This window comes from Phoxinus phoxinus, assembly GCF_949152265.1.
Source record: "Phoxinus phoxinus genome assembly, chromosome: 13".
NCBI classification, from domain to species: domain Eukaryota; kingdom Metazoa; phylum Chordata; class Actinopteri; order Cypriniformes; family Leuciscidae; genus Phoxinus; species Phoxinus phoxinus.
In genome coordinates this window covers 27038982-27055974 of record NC_136888.1, presented here as the reverse complement: position 1 = coordinate 27055974, position 16993 = coordinate 27038982, and the positions used below count along the sequence as shown (strand labels likewise).

At 37.8% G+C, this 16993-nt stretch overlaps 1 protein-coding gene across 8 annotated transcripts in view; it reads left to right on the top strand.

Annotated features, from left to right (window-relative positions):
* kidins220a (kinase D-interacting substrate 220a) overlaps positions 1–16993 on the top strand; it is a 48817-nt gene that overhangs the window by 4496 nt on the left and 27328 nt on the right. For all 8 annotated transcript variants that reach the window (XM_079632186.1, XM_079632190.1, XM_079632189.1 and 5 more), the window contains 20 exons: positions 242–340; positions 1410–1508; positions 2674–2772; positions 2943–3041; positions 4074–4172; positions 4406–4603; positions 4699–4797; positions 5010–5108; positions 5227–5325; positions 6435–6612; positions 6689–6853; positions 6945–7124; positions 8535–8700; positions 8946–9097; positions 9770–10056; positions 10488–10628; positions 11976–12213; positions 12636–12724; positions 15062–15206; positions 15317–15479. In XM_079632186.1, coding sequence (XP_079488312.1) covers positions 242–340; positions 1410–1508; positions 2674–2772; positions 2943–3041; positions 4074–4172; positions 4406–4603; positions 4699–4797; positions 5010–5108; positions 5227–5325; positions 6435–6612; positions 6689–6853; positions 6945–7124; positions 8535–8700; positions 8946–9097; positions 9770–10056; positions 10488–10628; positions 11976–12213; positions 12636–12724; positions 15062–15206; positions 15317–15479 — 2894 coding nt within the window. The remainder of the gene's footprint in view (positions 1–241; positions 341–1409; positions 1509–2673; positions 2773–2942; positions 3042–4073; positions 4173–4405; positions 4604–4698; positions 4798–5009; positions 5109–5226; positions 5326–6434; positions 6613–6688; positions 6854–6944; positions 7125–8534; positions 8701–8945; positions 9098–9769; positions 10057–10487; positions 10629–11975; positions 12214–12635; positions 12725–15061; positions 15207–15316; positions 15480–16993) is intronic.

The following is a 16993-nucleotide window of genomic DNA, read 5'->3' as shown; positions in this document are numbered from 1 at the left end:
TATCATGCTGTGTGTAATGTTTAAATGTTATGGTTAAACTGTGGAAACAGTGTATTTACTGTAAACATGTCTCTTGTTCATTTCTGCACACTGAGGAATGAATTGGAACTATTGTTCTTGATAACTGACACCATGCCAAACATGTGGTACATAAACATTAGGATGAAATTTACTCTGAATATTTCTTTTAAATGTGCTTGCCCATTACTGACATGTACTAAGTCATTGTCTTCTGCTGTAGAACGGCCAGACTGCTCTCATGGTGGCGTCAGAGCAGGGCAGTCTAGAGATCGTGCAGGAGCTCATCCGGAGGGGAGCAAACGTGAATTTGGATGATATTGTGAGTAGTTCTTCACATTTGAACACAAAACACACACAGCAGAGAGATGCAACATGAGATATCAAATAGGCAAAACATAAACTTGCACTTGTTTTTGGAACAGAATGGCATGATTTCATCAAGCAAAGATTGTCAGTCACACCTAAGTCAGTAGTTATGCTTCCATACAAAGTTGCGAATTTAACTTATGCACAAATGTGGAATATCGCATAAAACATTTGCAAACAAACCACCGTTTCCATCCTATGTGTACAAGAAAACGAAATAGGCACTTCCTGGGAAATTGGCACAAAATATCTGCTATAAAAATGGAAGAGGCTGCAATCGAGGAAGCCACTGTGGCTCTTTTATCTGACAGCATAAATGACTTGTGTGCATCAGAGCAATCTGACGAAAACCAATAAACGCTGTCATGGTATCTTGCCTGATGTTTGTGAAGGCAATCCTGTGAGACAGTTCTGGGAGGTCATTAAACCAAATCATTTTGATGACAGACTTGGGCTCAGGCATTTCAGAATAACTAAAACAACATGACGCTGTGCATTGGTCCGCTGGTTATTACAGTTATCCAATCACATCCACTGTTGAGACGGTCACGTGATTTTTTATTTTATTTTTATTATTTATTCTGTAAATGTTTCCAGGTTATCGCATGTCCTCTTATTGTATAAAAAAAATATTTTATTAGCATTTCCATTCCACCCATTATCCAAAAATTCACACAAACGTATGTGGATGGAAACATGGCTAATGTCTGAGTGTCTACAGTTCTTTAACCAGATGTATGATTTCATAGGTGTGGGTGGAGCGAAGAATCGAAATAATTGGTACCCTGCACTGTCATTTTGTAAATGACTAGATGACGACGTTTACAGGCACAAACACTTTGAGCTTTTCACACCAGCATATGCACAGTATAGTATATGACCTTTCTGGTGACAGTCGAAGAATCTTGACTATGACCACCTGGTATGACCAGCTGGTATGATCTGAAACTCCACAGACATCTAAACTCAGGAACTTTAGATGTCCATGTAATTAAATAAGCAGTTTTTTCCACTTGTCTTAGGATTGCTGGACCGCACTGATTTCAGCGGCTAAAGAGGGACACACTGGAGTGGTGAAGGAACTTCTGGAGAACAATGCCAATTTGGAGCATCGAGACATGGTAAGAAACAGAATAAAGACATGGGATGTCTTAAAGAAGGGAATTATACTTAAATCAACAGTTGTTCTTATCATTGTGAATGATGTCTTTCTTCAACTCCTTGATTTTTTTTTTTTTTTTTTTTTTTTTTTGCTGTATATTGTTGTCAATCAATTTTACATAAATTAATTGTATTATATTCGGTAACACTTTTCCTTTGTTAACGTTAGTGAACTGAACTGCATTAGGTAACATGAACTACAGTAACAACTAACTTGGTTAGTGTTCATTTTTATATTTACTTATACATTTACATTTACTTATACATTATAAAATTAAAAGTTCTATTTGTTAGCATTAGGTAATACACTGAACTAGCATGACAAAACGATGAGCAACTGTATTTTTATAAACTAACATTAATAAAGCTTAACAAATGCTGTAATAATATATTGCTCATAATTAGTTCTTTAACTAATATATTAACTAATGTTAATAACAAATAAGACCTTACTGTAAAGTATTTCCTTATATTTCAAATTAATTAATCAGTGAATTATTTATATAAAATGGCAATTTAATTACATCATATGAAAATGAAAAATATATCATTTTTATTATTATTTGTGAACTGATTACATCTGAATCAGATTAGTTTAATTAAATAAAATATTTTTTTATTAAATATATTAAATTAAATGTTTTTTGACTAACAAAATTGTATAAATCAAATTAAAAAACAATTGTGTCTTAAATATTATTTACTAATTTGTACATTTTCATCACTCAATCTTTTTAATTATTTATACTAACGTTAAATTCAAAGCCGTAATCTTAAAACTGTGTATCCTCCACTGTCTATCTGGATTAATTTAATTCCTACCTTACTGAAACCTGTGATACTCTGTATTTAAGATTAGCAGTTATGTGTGTAGTTCCTTTATATATAGATCTTTGGGCATCATAGGCATCATTTAAGCGTTCTAAATGTGTGTGATGCCCATAAATGCTGTCTGGAAAAGCAGCTAAAGCTTATAATAACAAATAAGGAAGATAAGAGACAGCCGGTAGTTTGAGTCACTCCCTGACTCAGGGAAAATGTGTTTGTCCACATAGTCCTGTGACTATGAGATTGTTATTAAGGACGATCATGTGGGAATTTAATGACCTTGGTATGTTTGTGTAGGGGGGCTGGAGTGCGCTCATGTGGGCCGCTTATAAGGGACGTGTGGAGGTGGCAGATCTACTGCTGGAGAAGGGAGCAAATCCAAACATCACTGGACAGGTCCGCACAGCCTTTTCCAGTTCCAGTCTCTTTCAAACATTTATTGTACATTTAGAAATGCTCAGAGATGATGTCTGAGGTGTGGTTAAAAATGTGGCCCTATATGAGATTTCGTCTCTAGGTTTGAGTGTTTTCTGCGGTGTGTAATTGATTTTTGTCTGTCCCAGTAGTACAGTGTTTACCCCATCATATGGGCGGCAGGAAGAGGCCATGCGGAGATTGTTCAGCTGCTGCTTCAGCATGGAGCCAAAGTCAACTGCTCTGACAAGGTGCTTTATTACTCCCATCTCTTGAAACGCTGACTTTAGCTTTCACGAGATTCATAAACACTGATAGTAAACAAAAAAGCCAAGTCAACTGTTTCCACGTGAAACCGATAAATGATATATACTACCGTTAAAAAATTTGAGGTCAGTAAGTTTTTTTTTTTTTACGAAAGAAATAAAGAACTCTGGGTTTCCACTAGAAGCAGCACAACTGTTTTCAACATTGATATTAATAAGAAATGTTCCTAAAGCATAAAACCAGCATATTAGAATGATTTCTGAAGGATCATGTGACACTGAAGACTGGAGTAATGATGCTGAAAATTCAGCTTTGCCATCACAGGAATACATTATATTTTAAAATATATTAAGAAAGAAAACGTCTATTTTAATTGTAATAATATTTCACAAATTACTGTATTTAAAAAAAAAAAATCAAATAAATGCATCATTGGTGAGCATAAAATACTTCTTTCAAAAAAATTCTACCAAATCTAAACAATTTAATTATTGTAAATACTTTGCAGAATTGTGCCATATTGTTTATTTATTTTTAAATTATAGATAGATGTTGAATTGCAACAACAACAAAAAAGATTCTCACAGTGTTTTGCACTTGTTAAATATTGAATAGAAAAATAATAAGAATAAGTAGATAGTAGTAGAATTGAATTGCAAATTTTACTAATATCTCGTGGCCAAACATTATTATTTTTTTAATGACAGAAGCAACATGATAAAGTAAAATGCACCACTTTTTTATAATTGCATTTATGAGTTATTCTAATTTCACTAACCAGTTATTATGCCAAGTAATATATTTAATTTGCTTATCTGTAAATCAAGGATTCAAATTCTGTGAATGAATAATCACCACATTAATTATTCAATACATTATTAATTCACAGAATTCAAGTTATGTATGGCTTTAAAAATGACTCATGCAGAGTTTGGAAGAAATATTTAAAACATTAAGCTTGTTAATCAGATCTGTTAAGTCATTTCATTGTGTTTTTTTGTTGTTGTCATTGTCAGTATGGCACTACACCCCTGATCTGGGCCGCCAGAAAAGGCCATTATGACTGCGTGATGCACCTGCTGGAGAATGGCGCCAATGTGGACCAGGAAGGAGCGGTATGTACTTTGTGTTTTGAAGTGAAATTCAAGGTGGTTGTATTGTAACAGACGCAGAGGAGTAAGATGTGTGGCTCAATTAATCTAGGAAACTTCATGCAGTGAGACACCAGTGCACATTGTGCTTGTTAGATTGAGTTTTGACATTTTTCAGGTGCACCAAATATCCTGATGTAAAGTCACTGAAATCTGCATTATGTTAATAATATCCCAATTCAATCTCTCTCCTGTAGAACTCGATGACTGCACTGATAGTGGCTGTGCGTGGTGGTTTCACTGAGGTGGTGAAGGAGCTGCTTAAGAGAAACCCCAACATGAATATGACTGATAAAGATGGCAACACGGCACTGATGATCTCTGCTATAGAGGGATACACTGAGATTGTCCAAGATCTATTGGACGCGGGCACATATGTCAACATCCCTGACCGGGTAGAGCTTCTCGTATAGCTTCTTATTTAACCTTGAGTGTTAGTATTTCAGGCATCTTGAAATTCCCATTCGTCTTGTGCTTGTTTACGTCTCAGAGTGGTGATAGTGTGCTTATCGGAGCCGTCAGAGGAGGTCATGTGGAGATCGTCCGAGCTCTGCTTAATAAATATGCTGATATTGATGTCAAAGGCCAGGTAACTGCATCTCTCTCACACCACCTCTTCAATATTTCAATCGTCTGCATCCATCAGCACGCAGTCCTAAACTCTAATCTATACAGAACAGTCTCTTTGTTTTAATGCCCTTTTCCCCTCATATCAGAAACGTATTATTAATCCCACGTGATTAAGGAAGTAGCTATCACGATGACCCAGGTCATATGATTCTTGTTGGCTCTTTATTATAGGATGGTAAGACTGCCCTGTACTGGGCTGTCGAGAAAGGTAACGCAACCATGGTACGAGACATTCTGCAATGCAACCCTGATACTGAGGCTTACACTAAGGTAAAGACCTGATTCTTATTGGATTTTGTATTGTAATCCTATATGAAAATTATGAATATGGTGCTAATAATTGTTTACTGTAAAGAGAGAAACAATTATATTTACATTAATGTGTCAGGATGCAGAGACTCCCCTCATAAAAGCCACCAAGATGAGAAACATGGAAATTGTGGAGCTTCTTTTGGACAAAGGAGCCAAAGTGTCAGCGGTGGACAAGGTAAGTGTGTGTGTATACATACACTCACTGGCCACTTTATTAGGTTATCAACTGCTTGTTAACACAAATATCTAATGCAGCAACTCAATGCATTTAGACATGTAGACGTGGTCAAGACGATCTGCTAAATTTCAAACTGAGTGTCAGAACGGGGAAGAAACGTGATTTAAGTGAATCAGACCAGCCCAACCAACAACCATGCCACGTTCAGAGTATTTCAGAAACTGCTGAACTACTATTTTCATGCACAACTATCTCTAGGGTTTACAGAGAATGGTCCAAAAAGACAGAATGGTCTCGATTTCTGCTGCGCCATTCAAATGGAAGAGTCAGAATTTTATTTAAACAACATGAAATCATGGACCTATCCTGCATTGTATCAACGGATCAGGCAGCTGGTGGTGTAATGGTGTGGTGTGCAGGATATTATCTTGGAACACTTTGGGCCCCTTAGTACCAACTGAGCATTGTTTAAACGCCACAGCCTACACGAGTATTGTTGCTGACCATGTCCATCCCTTTATGGCCACAGTTTACACATCTTCTGATGGCTACTTCCAGCAGGATAGCTCAAATCATCTCAAACTGGTTTCTTGATCACGACAATGAGTGCACCATACTCGAATGGTCTCCACAGTCACCAGATCTCATTCCAATAGAGCACCAAAATCTCTGAGGAATGTTTCCAGCACCTTGTTGAATTAAGGCAGTTCTGAAGGCAAAAGGGGGTCCAATCTGGTGTACCTAATAAAGTGTCCTGTGGAGTGTATATATACATGTATGTGTGCGTAATATATTCCTGTGATGGCAAAAGACATTATTCAGAATCACATGATCCTTCAGAAATCATTCTTATATGCTGTTTTTGTGCTCAATAAACTATTCCTCTTCTTCTTCATGTTAGAAAACCAGTTGTGCAGTTTTTTTTATTCTTTTTTAATAGAAAGTAAAAAAAAAAACATTAATTAGAAATACAAATATTTTGTAACGTTATGAATGTCTTAACTGTGACTTTTGATCAGAGTAATCAATCTTTGCTGAATAAAAGTATTAATTTCCTGAATTTCTGCATTTGAATATTCTCTAAATCTTAAATGTTATCTTCTCAGAAAGGTGACACAGCCCTGCATATCGCCATTCGTGGAAGAAGCCGTAAACTCGCCGAGGTGCTCTTGAGGAACCCCAAAGATGGTCGCCTGCTCTACCGGCCCAACAAAGAGGGAGAGACACCTTACAACATTGACTGCACGCACCAGAAGAGCATCCTCACCCAGATATTTGGAGCCAGTGAGTACTCCTCAAACAAAACTGGTTTGCACACTTGCATGTCTCTCTACATCATCTCTGATGTATTCCTCCCCAGAGCACCTGTCTCCTTCTGAGTGTGATGGGGACATGCTGGGCTATGACCTGTACAGCAGCGCTCTGGCGGACATCCTGAGTGAGCCCACCATGCAGCCGCCCATCTGTGTGGGGCTTTACGCTCAGTGGGGCAGCGGCAAGTCCTTCCTGCTTAAGAAACTGGAGGGTATGAGCCACAAATGTCTATTCAAGATCTGGAAGGCCTTGTTGTATTTTTACCATCTGATTGAGATCTGAGTATGTTGTCACTGTATCAGATGAGATGAAGACGTTTGCTGGGCAGCAGGTGGAGCCGTTGTTCCAGTTCTCGTGGTTGGTGGTGGTTTTGACTCTGCTGCTTTGTGGATGTGTGGCTCTGGTTCTCGGCTTCGCTGTTGACACAAAGCTGGCCATCGCTGTGGCCCTCAGCCTGCTCACCCTACTGTACATCTTCTTTGGTGAGAAATCGTCTAATTTACTGTCTTGCCTCTTATTACAATTATCTCATTCTCAATACCTATGGGACCATTGTGCAACATATAACAGAGAAGGACAAAAGGGTGTGTTTACACGACAACGATGTACCGAAAAATTGTTCCTTTGCATTTTTCGCATACATGCGACTGCTTTGTCAAAACTATCCCTGCTCACACAGATCTACAAAACGTCTAAAAACGCTGTTTTGCATGCCAGGCCAGTAGTTGGCGATGTCACTTTGTAAAGAAACGCTACGCGCCTATAGACTGAACATGTAATAGGCATGCACATGAAGTCACTGTTTTTACAAATTTGTGTTTCTTTAGTTTACACGTTTTCATAGCTTGCACTTTGAAACCCGTTTTCAAAAGTTTGCCTTTTTAGCCCCCAAACCATCGGTGTCGTGTAAATAAACAGCCAAAATGCAAAGTTTTTAGTTGATAACGGTGTCGTGTAAACGGCCCCTTAGACTTTATAGTAAACAAATTCAATGTAGTAAGCCAGAATAAAACAATAAATAAACTAGAAATAAAAAGTCAATAAATACAGTAAGAAATGCATGCAATAAATGTATTAACAATAATTAACTAATCTATAATAATATAATCATTAATATGAATATGTTAATCGTATTATATTTAATAAGAATAATTATGATTATTATTAGATATAATCTTGCTAATATTAAATTATTATTTTTATTGTTATTAAAGAAATTACAATTATTAAAAAAAATTAAAGTGGATAAATTACTGTCTATAAAGTTAGTGTAGTGCAGCAAAGATTGTGCCGAGGTAGAGAAATAAGGGATTTGAGCAGAAAGATCATTTGATTTAGTTATTGAGTGTCTGACTACATGGTTGAACTTGACAAATTTGGTTTTGTTTGACCTGAATACTTAAGTTTTCTTGTCAACTCTACCTTTACATAGATTATGGTTGAAATTGGATTAATATATCTACTCCCTGGGATTCATAGACCCAACAATTTCCTAATTATTAAAATAAAACTTACTACTGTATAGTTTTGTAATGTATATTTATTTTATACCCTTGCTTATGATTATTCATCTCATTAATATTGTAATGTAATTATATTTACATGTACACTGGACACAAAGAAGTTTATTATTCAGATTAGAACTCAAGTGGTAGAGGCTTTTGTTGAATTTATTTATTATTACATGAGGGTTCGTCCTTGGTCACCAAGAGGCACTAAACTGTACATATAAATTTGTCCACTAGAGTGCAGCAGTGTACTTCCGAATCTCTTGTGGATTGTGAGTGGAATTGCCTGTTCTGCATTTTATCCTGTTTTACATTCTCACAAACTTCTGGTTCAGTTCATATCAAAAAGTGACTTTGCATCATCTTTTTGTATGGTGTGTGCAGTGTTGGTGTACTTTGGTGGGAGAAAAGGAGGGGAAAGTTGGAGTTGGGCCTGGGTCCTCAGCACCAGACTGGCCCGCCACATCGGCTACTTGGAGCTGCTTCTCAAACTCATGTTCGTCAATTCCCCCGAGCTTCCGGAACAAACCACCAAAGCCCTGCCTGTCAGGTAGAGCTGACACATCCATCCACTTCAACAGCACCCAGCTACCTCAAAGGGTGTTTTTTTCTCTCTCAAAGTTAGGTTTGCTGTGTTTAAGGGTGTAACTTACTTTGCCGAATGATTTTGGGCAGGATAAAGAAATGTTGTGAATATTCTCTCGACGACATTATATTACCTGCACATTCTGTTGAAACACGCACATGTTTGATGCTCATTTTCAGTCAGTCTTTTTTTGTTCTCCATCTGTCCAGGTTTCTGTTCACAGACTATAACCGTCTGTCGAGTGTGGGAGGGGAGACGTCCATGGCTGAAATGATAGCCACGCTGTCCGATGCCTGTGAGAGAGAGTTTGGCTTCTTGGCTACCAGACTTTTTAGGGTCTTCAAACATGATGAAACTCAAGGTGTGTCTGTAGAATATGGAGTATGAATCTTGATAGTAGAGAAGAAATATTAAAAAAGTGCAAAGCATTGTGTGTGTTTTTAATTATTATTACTTGTTTAATAAATTCCTTTCTAACTTATTTTATACAAGACACACAATGCTCTCTGTAACAGGGAAATTTAACATGGTAAAGGGTCTTATTTATATTTTAATCAGTGTTATTGTAGTATTATTTATATACTATTATAGTATATATTTTTATATATATAATTTTAATTTTAAAAACTTTTTTTATAGATTTATATGTAGCTTTTTTTCAGTTTTGAAGTTTAGTATTTATATTCTATTTCCGATTTATTTCAATTGAGGAAAATTATTTTTAATACTTTTAGTTTTAGTCAACAATAACAATACAATCTTAACTTACCGGTAATTGTGGTAAAATATTTGTTCTTTCATAATTATGTATTTATTTATAATAATTTGACAGAACTTGTGACTGGAAACTTGCCTCATACCCCACCCATAGTGAAATTGCATTGATCCCAAGTCATGCTCTACATAGCTCTATATTAAACATCAAGAATGGTTTGGCTTCAAACATGGCTCATCTAATCACATTTTAGACTGTTTTGTCAATATTTTATCGAGGTGTGCACTTATACATTGTTTTTTTACATCTTTTTTACAGGAAAGAAGTGGAAGAAGACCTGTTGCGTCCCCTCCTTTGTGCTTTTTGTGTTGACGTCGGGCTGTCTGATCACAGGCATGACCCTACTGGCCATCTTCAAGGTGGATGGAGAGAACCTCACGGTGAACGCGGTTCTGATCGCCATGGCCAGCGTGGTGGGTCTGGCCGTGCTTCTGAACTGTCGAACCTGGTGGCAGGTGGCGGACTCTGTGCTGCACTCTCAGAGGAGGAGGCTACTCAACGCTGCCAACAGCATGCACAAGCTCAAGAGTGAGGGATTCATGAAGGTGAGCCAATGATGCTAATATAATATGTAATGTGCTTATTTATAGTCTGCACTATTACATTTGTTTTAATTTAGCTGATATTTTCTTATCCAAAGTGACTAACACTGTGGCCTAACTAGGCATGACTTGAAGAGGCTGAGATAAATCCTCTCTCTTCCATGTTAACCTTGACTTGCATAGCTGTACACCGTAAAATCTCATAATTTAAAATATTTTATTTAGTTTTTTATGCTTCACTTACAAACTCAGTTTGTAAACCACTTAGTCACACCACCATGCTCGAAAACTTCATATTTAATTAAGTCATTGCCGCATTTCAGATTTTTGCATTATTTGGTTATACTGTGAAAATTGAAGACATACATTTTCTAAAGCTTCTGTGTTTTACTGCTTGTTCTGTACAGCTGATTTGTTTCCTTTTCTTCTCTCAGGTTTTGAAGTGTGAAGTGGAACTCATGGCTAAAATGGCTAAAACCATTGACGGCTTCACTCAGAATCAGACCCGACTGGCTGTCATCATCGATGGCCTGGATTCCTGTGAGCAGGACAAAGTACTACAGATGCTTGATACGGTGCGTTTATGTTTACGCTATCATGCACAATCCTACATTAAGCCAAGAGTGTAAAACCTCATTGAACATCTCGCATATAACCGAATAACAGTATACAAATCTTGTTTGCTGTCAGGATTGCATTTGCCTGTGTATTCAACTAATGCCAAGAAGCTGTTGATGGCACAAGCCATCTATCTCCACTGTAAATATAAAAGACTCATTCAGTCTGAGCACATTTGCTTCCAGCTCTTGACTAAATGGACAAACAAGGTGCCTCATGTCCTCTCTGTGGGAAGAACAAGCTCATTCACCTCTCAAACATCTCATGGATGTGCAGCAGTGCTGAGAGTTCAGGCTTGTTTAGCTCCAGAAGTTCAGATTCCTCTCTCCCAGCTGGACTAATGGAATTTCCTTCAGCTAAATGTCATTATTTGGGTATAATCCTCTTGTGTTGGCAGCCTGTTCACGGCTAATGAAATCTGCCATTTACCAGAGAGCCTGCAAACTAAGAGCCTCAAAGATTCCTTTGTGGCGCAATTAGCCACTTCTCTTTTAAATTCTGATCTTTTTGTTTCTGATTTTAATAAGAATGACCAAATTGGATTTTTTCTTCAAGCTTAATTTTGTTCCAATTGGTAAGGCTGATGTTCCATAGGAAAACTTACAGATATGAATGCAGATGGAATATTTTTGCCACAAATAAGTTGGCGTGGAGAACCACAATGTCAGCAGAAATTTTGCAGCAATCGCTAAATGATGCGTGCCGTTCTAAACTTTTACGGTCCACAAATCAGTATCCTGTGACACTTATACACGTTACAGTGTTCTTCATTAGTCTGGAAAGTCCCATCACATTCAAATTAGTACATGTCTGGGTGTGTGCAAAAACGTATACAAGGTGGCTTGTGTATGAACACACACATGATCCACAGCATATATTTGGAACTATAGGTCTGTGTAACATAGCTAGTCTAATAGAATTACAACTAAAGAACTTCTTTCATTCTGAAGTGGTCTGACAGTGGAAGAGGGAAAAATATGATACTTGTTTTGTATTGCACATATACAGTATATTCAGGTGTCAGTCTGAGAGTTTGATCACTGTTTTAGTTTTAGCCTGATCTTGCTATGAATTACATACATTTTCTCCTGAGAAAGATCACCCATAGATTATTAAAATAACAAAAAAAGCCCTTCAAAACAGACATACCATATGATACCTAATGCATTCATTAATATTTACCTGCAACCTTATTGTGAAGTGTTGGCACTGTTTAGCATGCGTTTAACCATTAGGCTGCCGCTTAGACCAGATTTTCCACTACTAATAAAGAGGAATCTTTGTCTTGTCTCTTCTGTTTGCAGGTTCGAGTGCTCTTTTCTAAAGGCCCCTTCATCTCCATCTTTGCCAGCGACCCTCATATCATCATCAAAGCCATAAACCAGAACCTCAACAGTGTGCTACGTGACTCCAACATCAATGGCCACGACTACATGCGAAACATCATCCACCTGCCCGTGTTCCTCAACAGTCGTGGCCTCAGCACCGCCAAGAGACTCTGCATTTCCACACCAGCCAATGCAGATCAACTGAACCCTGATGGTCAGTATAGAGACGTTTCCAAAGGCTGAATTCCAATATACATTTTTATTTTATTTATCATTTCTTACATTTTGCTATTCAAAAATGCATTTTAAGAGAGAGCCCCCAAAACCCCCAAATTCTGTCATAATTTACTCGTCCTCATTTTGTTCCAAACCAAAACTCCTTTCTTTCTTTTGTGGAACAAAGAAGATATTCTGAAAAATGTCTTGGTGTTCTTTAATGGATAGAGTTCTTTCATATATAGTGCTATTTTTATGTATAGCAAGATGTTTGTGGTGCATTGATCTGATTTCGATGGCAGATATTTCTTGATTTTTCTTGTCTGCATCATTTGTGGTGTACTGTGTTTAATATAGACTAACAGCCCATCATTTCTGCTCCAAAACTTCCTCTGAACGTCTGACTCTCTCCATCTGTAGTGTGGCAAGAGGACATGGACAGGAAGTTGTCTCAGAACAGTCTCGGCGAGCAGGGCAGGCAGGGCAGTAAAACAGCGCTGAACCGCCGGGTAAGACTTAACCGCCAACACTCCCACCACTTCCCATCAACATGATTTGAGATGGGCGGCTCAACGAAGGCCATATGGCTCCCGTTACCTCATTATTAACTCATTAATAACTCGTTTATAAAGGCTTTAACTCTGCTTATCTCTCTAACAGGCTCTTTTACGCGCATGTGATTTGTTTATTCACAGTTCACTGTTATCGTGGACGGTTAGGACCATGTCTTGTGTTTGTTATTGTGCGTGTGTGTTTTTTTGGATGAGGGGTATTGTCAGAGACCATGGCTGTCGCCGAGGAGCGTCTGTAATTGATTTAATGTCTGTTTACTCTTCCCGCTGAGATGCCATTGCCTAATGACGGGGTGCAGCAGCAGTGGGTCTTGGTGACAAAGCACTGGCACGGTGGCACGGAGGCAGGAGGCTAAGTGGCTCCTCTGCTCGCCCTGTGAGGGCTGTTTGTTTGCTTGGCTGATTTATCTGCCTCCTTTATTTGGCCCCTCTTTATTTCAGGGGCACGCTCCTCTTGTTTTGCCTCTGCTGTTTCTTGGCTGAGCATCCAGCTCGCTATACCCCTGATCTGCACGTTTTGTTGTGGAAAGTTGTTTAGCGGGTTTCATTAGACGCTCGTGGAAGACTCCAGTCATTAAAGAAGAAAAAAAGTAGCTTGGCTCTGTTAGTGTTGTGTCCTTTTCTTGGTTAATGTGATCTCACATCCCAAAAAGCTGTCAGGTCAAACTGAGGTTCTGCAGGGGTCGTTCTTGATACACAATCGGGATCTGTGATACGTATGGTACACCCATACTTATGAGTAATTTCATCATGCATATTTTTTTACATAAGGCTCCCCTCCATCATCCTTGATCAGAAAGGGGCCACCTTATTTACGGCCATGTGTTCCAAGTAGCAGTCAAGTCACAAGTTCAGCATTATAAACTTCAAAGTGGGCTTAAAGCTCTGACCCACCAGAGCTCGTGATCGGCTCTACATTGTGCTCGTACCGGACCAGCTAACGCTTTGAGACGAGCAGACATCTCAGTCAGTCAGAACTCTGGATGACAGCACGGACAACTAGGTAAACGGTCATGCACATCGATTTAGCTAGACTTAACAATGAATCGGCACAAAAACACAGCTCCTGATACGGTCCACTGGAACTGCCATTTCACTGGATCAGGATGTCTTTGGATGGGTTTTTTTGTTACTTTTTTCATGTTTTGATGAGTGTTGACTGTTTCCAACAGTCTACTTGAGAATTTGACATAAGAAAATAAATGTGTGACCATTTATATCACAAAAAAATACAATAATGAATGTTACAAATTCCGTAACATTATTATTAATAATGAATGAATTAATTAATATATTGCGTGTATTTATAAACATATCCACACACACACAATAGATGCACTTTATTAATACAAATTATATAAATAAATGCATACAAATATAATAATTCATAAATTATAGATTTTTATTGTTGTAGTCAAATTATCATCACTTCATACATATTTTTAAAATATATTTACTATAGTTTAGTTATACTAGTTTAATAAAAAATTATACAATAAGGTTTCATTTGTTAACATTAACTAAGATTATTAAATGCTGTAGAGGTATTGTTCATTCTTAGTCCATGTTAAAGGAATAGTTCAATTAAAAATGAACATTGTCATCATTTACTCGCCCTCAAGTTGTTTCAAACCTGAATGAATTTCTTTCTTCTGCTGAACACAAAAGAAGGTATTTTGAAGAATGTCGGTAACCAAACGGTTGATGGACTCCATTGACTTCCATAGTATTTTTTTGTTTCATACTATGGAAGTCAATGGGGTACATCAACTGTTTGGTTACCGTATGTATTAAATGTATTGTAGTCAAATGATCATTTATTACTTTATACGTCCACCTTGGGGCCAGTTGTAATTGCAAAAAATATAATTGCAGATGCCAGTTTGTAACACTTGCAGGAAGAAAAGAATGTGAAACACCTATGGTTCCGATAATCTCTGCAATTTATCCATTTATTAAAAGTGTCAAAATATTTTCTGGAGCCTCTGTTTGGAATTTATTATTTAAGCTACATACTTATTGAAATGTTGCATCTGTGTGTGTATGTGTGTGTCTGCTAGTGAAAGAGAGAGACCGATCTGTGTAGAAATTGAACGGATCTTATGGAAACACTGTTATTGTTGTAAAACTGGTTGTAAATGTATTTGAAGTTCAGAGGTACATGACCGTGGACTAAATCAACATATCAACACTACGTGTGCTAAACTGGCCTACAGGTATCACACAGACTCTATTAGCCTCCTGACATTGAGTTCTCTGCATATTGATGTGTAGGACACGTACCGCAGGAGACAGATGCAGCGCACCGTTACGCGGCAGATGTCCTATGACCTGACCAAGATGCTGGTCACCGAAGACTGGTTCAGTGACATCAGCCCTCAGACGATGAGGAGACTGCTCAACATAGTGTCAGTCACAGGTCAGTGTGACCTCATTCTTGCTTCATACATTCATTATTGATTGTGGCACGTTAAAGACATGCGATTGCTTTACAAATATATATAATAGTAATGAAGTGTCTTTTGATAGGTCGCCTGCTTAGAGCCAATCAGATCATCTTTAACTGGGACCGGCTGGCATCCTGGATCAACCTGACGGAGGAGTGGCCGTACCGCACATCCTGGATCATTCTCTTTCTGGAGGAAACTGATGGAGTCTCAGACCAGGTCATACTGAAGACCATTTATGAGAGGTCAGCTTATACATTCTGACAATACACATCCTCTGTACATCACATCAAACGTCAAATATCTTACTGTACAAATATCATAAGAGGGAATTTATTTCATTCAAATAAATAAATAATATAATTAAAGAACTTAACATTTTTTTTTTAAATAAATGTATGTACTTTAGTTATTTATTTCATAAAATTTTGTTTTTATCTATTAATTAGATCAATATTTAGTTATTTATTTCATAAAATTTTGTTTTTATCTATTAGTTAGATCAATATTTAGTTATTTATTTCATAAAATTTAGTTTTTATCTATTATTTAGATCAATATTTATTTACTTATTTTATTAAATTATTAGTTTATTATTTCTTCAGTCCTAGTGAGATGTTTGGGTATTTTTGTTCATGCGTATTGCACAAAAACTCCCATACAATTAAATACAATTTAAGTTGATTTGTTTTTCAGTGTAATAATGTCTGCAACCTGCAGGTGGCAGTAGGAAATTTCTGTTTCATATTTGGTCCACTGCACAATTCCTATAAATCCGGATGTCTCATTGGGTATGATGTACCATGAAGTATTTCAAGCTTTCATCTTTACTTTCAGCCACTTTCTTACATCAGGATGTGTGTATGTATATATATGAAAAGCAAAACAAAAAAGAATGATGCTCAGTCGCTGCCTGACTAACACACTGTCACTCTTTAATAATTGTCTTGTTTACTTGTCGTTAAACATGCAACACAATCACATTTACTTCTGCTGCATCCTCTCCAGAGCGTTTGAGGGGTGTGTATGTGTGTGTAAATGCTGGAAGGGGAGATGTTGAGGCCGTTAGGTTTGCTGATGCTCAGTGTTTGGCCTTTAAAGGTTGCTCTGTCACACTGCACTAACATGCTGTGACTCCTGGGGCTGTAGAAGTGTCAGAGCATCTCAGTGTCAGCATCTGGTCTCTCTCACCATCGCTCTTTCTTTCCCAGCCCCCATGATGCCCTTTAGCGCTTCGTCTCACCCGTTTTTCTCCTCTTTCATACCCCGAAATACTCTTCATTTCCTCGTGTCCACAATAGCACTGCATTTCAGTGGCAGCGAATCTTTCACTGTGGAAGTTAAAATAGAGGCCTGTAGTGTTGTTCTGTTATCTGTCACAGATGTTGCTCAGATAAGAAACTGTCAAATCTACTGGTGCTTTTTTTGTTTTCTTCCTTGTGTTGCACTCTCGAGGTCACATCGCCACGCATTTGCTTGTTTTTTTTTATAGAGATGACTGTGTAGACGCAGACCTGCGTGTGTCCACTTGGTGTCTGTTTTAGCAGCCGTTTCTCATCGGTTTACCCACAAACCGTTTATCGGTTGATCTTGGATGGGGTTTTAGGCCCGTTAGTCTCAAGATCAGAGTGACCCGGACGGGTGTTTGGTCCGTATGTGGTCTGCAGTGATGTAAGAGCCAAGCAGGAAGCACCGTACTGCCTGTGTGGAAGAGAAGTGAGTTTCATAGGTCAGCTGTCATTCTCAATCGCAGTCATAA